At 52.6% G+C, this 7,018-nt stretch overlaps 1 protein-coding gene across 1 annotated transcript in view; it reads left to right on the top strand.

Annotated features, from left to right (window-relative positions):
* VPS4A (vacuolar protein sorting 4 homolog A (S. cerevisiae)) overlaps positions 1-5,481 on the top strand; it is an 8,220-nt gene extending 2,739 nt beyond the window's left edge. The window contains exons 5-10 of the mRNA XM_008567897.1: positions 417-573; positions 1,136-1,284; positions 1,690-1,771; positions 2,057-2,276; positions 3,662-3,802; positions 4,632-5,481. Coding sequence (XP_008566119.1) covers positions 417-573; positions 1,136-1,284; positions 1,690-1,771; positions 2,057-2,276; positions 3,662-3,802; positions 4,632-4,733 — 851 coding nt within the window. The 3' untranslated portion in view covers positions 4,734-5,481. The remainder of the gene's footprint in view (positions 1-416; positions 574-1,135; positions 1,285-1,689; positions 1,772-2,056; positions 2,277-3,661; positions 3,803-4,631) is intronic.
* The last annotated feature ends 1,537 nt before the right edge of the window (positions 5,482-7,018 follow it).

A 7,018-nucleotide genomic window follows, 5' to 3' on the forward strand; every position in this document is an offset into this window, starting at 1 on the left:
AGTATTGTTGGATTGTAGGGCCGGCCCGGTGGTGCACTGCTACAGTGCGCCGCTTGGGAGCGCGGCGGCGCTCCCGCCGAGGGTTCGGATCCCACATACAGACGGTTCCCGCTCACTGGCTGAGTGAGGTGTGGGCGCAACACCGAGGGTTGCGATCCCGTTGCCGGTCCCGGTCCGGTACGGGCGCGACACTGAGGGTTGCGATCCGTTGCCGGACACGAAAAAAAGACAAAAAGACAAAAAAAAAAAAGACCAGCAGGTAGTTTAGTTCCCTTCATTCCTTTGCTCCTAGAATCAATTGTTTTATAGAACTTTTTTTCTTACTGTATTTAAAGGTCACTAAAGATGCTCTGCTATTTTTTTGTTCCCTTTCCCCAACCAGGAGGAGGCTTACTTCAGTTTATTCTTTATCGTAGGCAAGCGTACACCTTGGCGAGGGATACTGCTCTTTGGACCCCCTGGCACAGGGAAATCGTACCTGGCTAAAGCTGTGGCAACAGAGGCCAACAACTCCACCTTCTTCTCTGTGTCCTCCTCAGATTTGATGTCTAAGTGGTTGGGGGAGAGCGAGAAGTAAGTCAGCCATCAGCCATGCTTGCTGGCAGCCGGCAGCTGCTGGCGGTCCAGGTTCCCTGCCCCTTGGAGTCCCCTCCCAGAGGAGCCGCTGTTGGATACTTGGGGAGAGTAGTCAGGAGAGCACTGTCATGCTAGCCTATTGGATGGGACACTGTCCTGACAAAGATAGGTGATAGTGGAAGGGAACCTGGGAGAGAAGAAGTACACAAGAAAGGAAGGGAAGAGAACTAACAATAATTGGGCGTTGAGAACCCTCTATTGGGCATTTTTAGATAGTTAACTTATTCCCCACACCGACTCCCATTTTGCAGATGATGAAACAGGCTCAGAGAAAGGGAAATGACTTGTCCTAGGTCCAGAGCTAATGAACGGACTCTGACTGCTCTTCCTCTGGTACGGCGCTGCCAGAGGATGTGTTACTGCCATTTTTTCTGCAATCCAAGCATGACCGGTCTCAGCCTCCCTGTGGGAAGGGCGAGAGGAGAGAAGTGGGGGCTGGGGCCCTGAGTGGGCGTGTCCGGGAGCGCCCAGATCCTCACCCCATTTCTCACCTTCACAGGCTAGTCAAGAACCTGTTTGAGCTGGCCAGGCAGCACAAGCCCTCCATCATCTTCATCGATGAGGTGGATTCCCTCTGTGGATCCCGAAACGAAAATGAGAGCGAGGCTGCCCGAAGGATCAAAACGGAGTTTTTGGTCCAGATGCAGGGTGCGCACCAGTCCCAGGTCCCCCCTTGGTTCTCGTCCCACGTAAAGCCAGCCCCGGGCTTCATTATTGAGCTGTGGCTGGATTTGGTTGTCCTCAGGGTGGAGGAGAAGCACTTCTCGGCTCCATCTCCTCGGGCCTTAGGTGGGCTGTCATTACAGAAAAAGGTTCCCGAGGCCTTCGCCACCCCAGCCACTCTGCCCTCCCATGGCAGGCGGTGCTGCGGTCTCTTCACCCTGGCACAGCCAGGCCAGGGTGCAGTTTAATTTCAGTTGGGACCCTGCTAGTGGTGGCACAGGGATGGCTCAGTTGATGACACACAAGGTCCCTGAGGTCCGTTCCCACAGGTTCTGACTGACCCTTGCAGGTGTCTTCAGAGTCAACGTCATTGTCCCCCTTTCTCCACAGGGGTGGGGAATAACAACGATGGAACTCTGGTTCTTGGTGCCACAAACATCCCCTGGGTGTTGGATTCGGCCATTAGAAGGAGGTGAGACTTCCCCAGTAGGGGCTGGGGATGATGTCTTCTTCCAGCCATGGGCGGCTTGCTGCTGGCAGCCGTGGGTGCAGCCAGACCCCTTTCTCTGGAGTTTTCCCCATGTCTGCATATCATGCAGAGCCCCTAGTCAAGCTGGGTCCTTGAGGGTCATGTCATCAGCGTTGCTGGCCTGTGAAGTGCATTTCATTTCCCTCTCGAATCTCCATGCCGCCCCTGCCATTAACACCATTCTGACATCCTCTCTCAATTCCATTCCTGCCATGTGCTTGGCTCTAGGTTTGAAAAGCGAATTTACATCCCATTGCCGGAGGAGGCTGCCCGCGCCCAGATGTTCCGGTTGCACCTGGGGAGCACCCCCCACAACCTCACGGACGCCAACATCCATGAGCTGGCCCGGAAGACGGAGGGCTACTCAGGCGCGGACATCAGCATCATCGTGCGGGACTCCCTCATGCAGCCCGTCAGAAAAGTACAGTCAGCAACACACTTCAAAAAGGTAAGTGGCCAGGCCGGCCCGTGGCTCACTCGGTAGAGTGCAGTGCTGATAACACCAAGGCCACGGGTTCGGATCCTATATAGGGATGGCTGGTTTGCTCACTGGCTGAGCGTGGTGCTGACAACACCAAGCCAAGGGTTGAGATCCCCTTACCGGTCATCTTTTAAAAAAAAAAAAAAAAAAAAAAAAAAAAAGGTAAGTGGCCAGCAAGCAGTTGCTTAGAAAACGTTGCAGGAAGTGGGGCATATTGGTTTTCTTTGCCAGCTGCCTGGTCCTGCTCCCTGGCTGCTCGGGTGACACATTCTTGGTCTCCTGGAGAACCAAGGGCAAGTGCCAAGTGAACCTTCTGGCTCTGGGGGAGAGGCTGCACCTGCTGTCTCTTTCCCTGCAGTTCTTCTTACTTGAATGTGACCACCTCAGGTTGTGTGAAAGCAGACAGGGACAGTGTCCTAACACCTGTGCAGCCTCTTCAGCCACTACTGCACTCTTGCACAGGTGGACAACAAACACATACTTGGAAAGTGGTGGATATAAAATTACCGATTGTAAGGAGGACTCATCCATTCTTTCAGCTGATCTTTGTTGAACATCTACTATGGGTCCTACTGTGTGTCTGGCAGTCCTGGGTGCTGGGGGACATCAGTGACCACAGCAGACAAAAATCCCTGCCCTCCCCTTTCTAGTCAGGGGAGACAGAAAGTAAATCAAGTCAACACTGGTTTCTTAAGAGGTGATGAGGGGGGAGATAGAGCAGAGGGAGGGAGCCCAGGAGACTTGGAGGTCACTGCAAAAGGACAGGCCACAGTGAGTGGCATTTGAATCAAGAGTAGAAGGAGGTGAGGGAGTGAGCCTTGGGAATATTTGGGGGAGCATTTTGCCAATGCAGCAGACTTCAGTTGGAAAAAATTTTTTTTTTGTCATCTTTGAGGCCAGCCGCACCGCGCTCAGCCAGTGAGCACTGAGCGCACCGGCCATCCCTATATAGGATCCGAACCCATGGCGGGAGCGCTGCTGCGCTCCCAGCGCCGCACTCTCCCGAGTGCGCCACAGGCTCGGCCCTGAAAAAACATTTTTGATGTCACTGCATTCGTAGTGAGAGTTAGTGGTGTTGAGGAATATATCAAGGCATCTGGGGCTACAGAATGAGATTCTGGGGAACAGTGGCTGGAGTACCTTGCTATCAGCAAGCTTCCAAAATCAAACTTGAGCCTCTTTGACCACTTGGCCCAAGAGTCATGAAGGAGCCTGTTCCCCGTCAGACTCTGATGACCTAGAAACCCTACTGTTACCTTCTCTTTAGGACATTTGTAGAGATCTGAGGTGTCCTGCCTCTCCCCCACTGACGGGCAGCCATTCCAGCCGGTCAAACTCCTGTTTGTTTTCAGGTCTGTGGCCCTTCCCGCACCAACCCTAGCATCCTGATCGATGACCTCCTGACCCCGTGCTCTCCAGGAGACCCAAGGGCCATGGAGATGACTTGGATGGATGTCCCTGGTGACAAACTCCTAGAGCCTGTTGTTTGCATGGTAAGTGACCGGCTGGGAGAGAGGGCTGCACAAAGCCCAGAAAATTGGGGTTTGGGTTCAAGAATAAAAATGAGCTTCTTTGTGTCCTGGTATGTCGTGGCACCTCCTAAACAGAGAATGGACTTTGTTGCTCTCGGTAGCTGGGGCTCCTGCCATGAGACTCAATAGGGGCCAGGCAAGAGGCAGTAGGCTTAGCATGTTATATTCTTCAGCAAGAAGAGTAAAGCCCAGATAATGTGACCACATCACTCCATGGGTTTGGCTCATAGGAACAGTAAGTGTAAGGCAGCATGGATTGATTTGATGCCATCGTGAAGGCAGCCCCTTCATCCGAATAGTCTGGACCTGTCGTTATCCTGTAGTTTGCTGACTCTGTTGCCAGTTCTGTCCTGGCAGGTGTCTGCCTTTGTGGCCACAGTGGTGGGCCTGCAATTAAGAAAGCTGCTACAGGGGCCGACCCCGTGGCGCACTCGGGAGAGTGCGGCGCTGAGAGCACAGCAGCGCTCCCGCCGCGGGTTTGGATCCTATATAGGGATGACCGGTGCGCTCACAGTGCTCACTGGCTGAGTGCGGTGTGACCGGTCTCAAAAAAAGGACAAAAAAAAAAAAAAAGAAAGCTGCTACGTTAAGTTATGCCAGAGCTTAGGCTCCCAGAGCCGAAGTAGGCCTGTCTGGAAATCATCCGAGCTGTCTCGGGCAGGAGGCAGGTTCACATGTGGCAGCTACAGGGAGCACTGCATTTGGGTGACTTTGAAGGCAGGCCTCTTCCCACCCTAGACTGCACGGTCATGCGGCCCGGCTCCTCAGCCGCCTGCTCTTGTCTCTGCAGTCGGACGTGCTCCGGTCTTTGGCTACCACCCGGCCCACCGTGAATGCAGACGACCTCCTGAAAGTGAAGAAATTCTCAGAAGACTTTGGACAGGAGAGTTAGAAGCTGCTTCACTTGGGTGATGCTGAAGGTGGGAGATTGCCTGGAGCAAATCCACAGCCCTGTCCACGCTGGTGGACAGACAGGGCCTTAAGGCTCATCCTAAAGTCACTACAGTGTCCCCTCTGCTGTCTGGCCCCCAGCCAGGGAGCAGAAAGGAAGGGCCTCCGCAGCACAGAGACGCTCCACCGCCCGGCGGCACACAGTGGCTCCTGGCTCTTCCTCTCCTCTCCTCTCTTGGATGCTCACCAGCCCCTTCTCCTGTCCCTCCTGTCTTTTTAAAAAAATCTTGTTCCCCTAAATTAATGCTGCTTGGATTTCCGTCATGTTTATAAACAAACTCACCTGGAAGCACCAAGGAATGGGAGCAGCCGTGCTGTGGGAGGCACAGCAGTCCTCCAGATGGCTGGCTAGGTCCCCCCGCCCCTGTTCCTTTTATGCCCAAGTTTTGCTCCTCGAGAACAGACGGTCTAATGCCCATGGGTCCCCTGCCCAAGCTCTGCCTGCAAAGAGCAAGAGTAGGAAAAGCCATTCCCACACTCCTGGGTTTGCATCCAGGGCCCTGTGGCTTCCTTGCAGCAGGAGATGGTTTCTGTGAGCACAAAGCCGCTTTGGTCAGAACGAGGGAAGGCAGCTGGGCAGGTCTTCACTGCTGCCTTTTCTTCCTGTGAATGTGAGAACACTGAATGCAGCCACTGCCCCGGGTCCCTATCCTGGAAATAGTCAAATAAATCCTTTTCCCTTCTTGAGCCATCTGAGTGATCTGTTTAACTCTTGTCTGGGGCTCTTTGAGGCCACTCTTGCTTCTGATAAAAAGACTGGTTTCTCTCTCTGCTCTCTGTCCTCTCCTCTTCTCTTTAGTAGAGCAGGAAGTAGGAGTGCTCACCAACTGTCACAGTTCTCAGGCCTTCTCTCCAGTCACCTGTGCAGGGCCCCCTCCCCATAAGGCCTCAGAAGTTTGGCTGGGGGTGTTTAAGAGACCTGGACAGTTCTTCCTGTTGTCCAGCCTCCAGATCAGGGACTACAAGCTGAGAGGCCTGTGAGCCAGACTTGGCCTGTAGCTATGTTTGGTCTGCTGTCAACACTTAAAAATCAAGTGTATGGATGTAAAGATTCAGATTCTGGCTTCTGGAAGATGAGGTTAGGTAACGCTGGGCCTGTGTCCCCCTGAGGCAGCCTATCAGCTGCTGCTGAGCAGGGGCTGTCCTGTTCAGGAGGGGTCACACTTCCCCTCTTACTTGTGTTGCCTGCCTAGGTAGTCCCTGTGGCCATTTGAATTGGTGACCCCTGACAGACACCAAGGTCCAGAGCTGGCAGCCCTGGAAACGCATCTGACAGGGAGCAGAAGAAACAGAGGTGCTCACGTTTGTCCCCTGCATGTGAACACACTGAAAAGGCCTGGCATAGTAAATAAAGCTGGTAGCCTATGAAGTGGGGGGTGTTCTAGCCTTTCTTCCCCCTCCAAAACCCATTATTACTTCTCTATCTTTAAAACCTGAATAGCGGGCCAGCTGGATAGCTCAGGTGGTTAGAGTGTGGTATAACACGATCAAGGGTTAGGAGCCCCTCACTAGCCAGCAGCCAAAAATAAAGATAATAAGTAAAACCTGAATGGCCAGAGCTGATGGCATGGCCAACTATCTGGTCGCAATGGCCTTGCTCTGTGACGTCTTTGCTCTGGTTAGGATCCTCCGCTGAACTGAGCTTACTTTTGACAGTAGCTCGAAACTTCACTCTGGTGCTGCTTTCCAATCCCACATTACCTGGAGTATCAGCGGGCCTGACCTCCAGGTGATATTTATGCGTTAGCTGGGGCTGGGTTCTTTGTTGCTTAGGAGTTTTCACGTAGTTCTTGATTAGTTATGATGTGCCCTCAGCCACCGGGTAGTTTGCAAATGCTGGAATAAAAGTCAGGATATGAAACCGTCCCATCTGTACTGCTTTCACTTTAGCTAATTATGAGTGTTTTTAAGAATTTACCTCCAGTTACCTTTACTTGGATCACAAGGTCCTTGCTCCTTTTTTTTTTTAAACCTGCTTCCTCACTTCTACTGCTTAGACAAACACCTTGACAAACCATAGGGGTTAACACAGTCTTTAGGGCTGCTGTGGCTCATCCTCATAGATGCAGCTCCAGGTGCACCTGCCTTTCCGTTTCTATCTCAATGACCAGCAACAGGAGCCACTACTGATGCATGGACTTGGGCTGCAAGCAGATGACCTGACATTGTCTGTGTTAAACATGTGCTTAATATATACTGAGGAATTGTTTTCCTAAATACTCTGAA

The sequence above is a fragment of the Galeopterus variegatus genome, unplaced genomic scaffold, assembly GCF_000696425.1.
Source record: "Galeopterus variegatus unplaced genomic scaffold, G_variegatus-3.0.2 Scaffold354, whole genome shotgun sequence".
In the NCBI taxonomy this organism is placed as follows: Eukaryota; Metazoa; Chordata; class Mammalia; order Dermoptera; family Cynocephalidae; genus Galeopterus; species Galeopterus variegatus.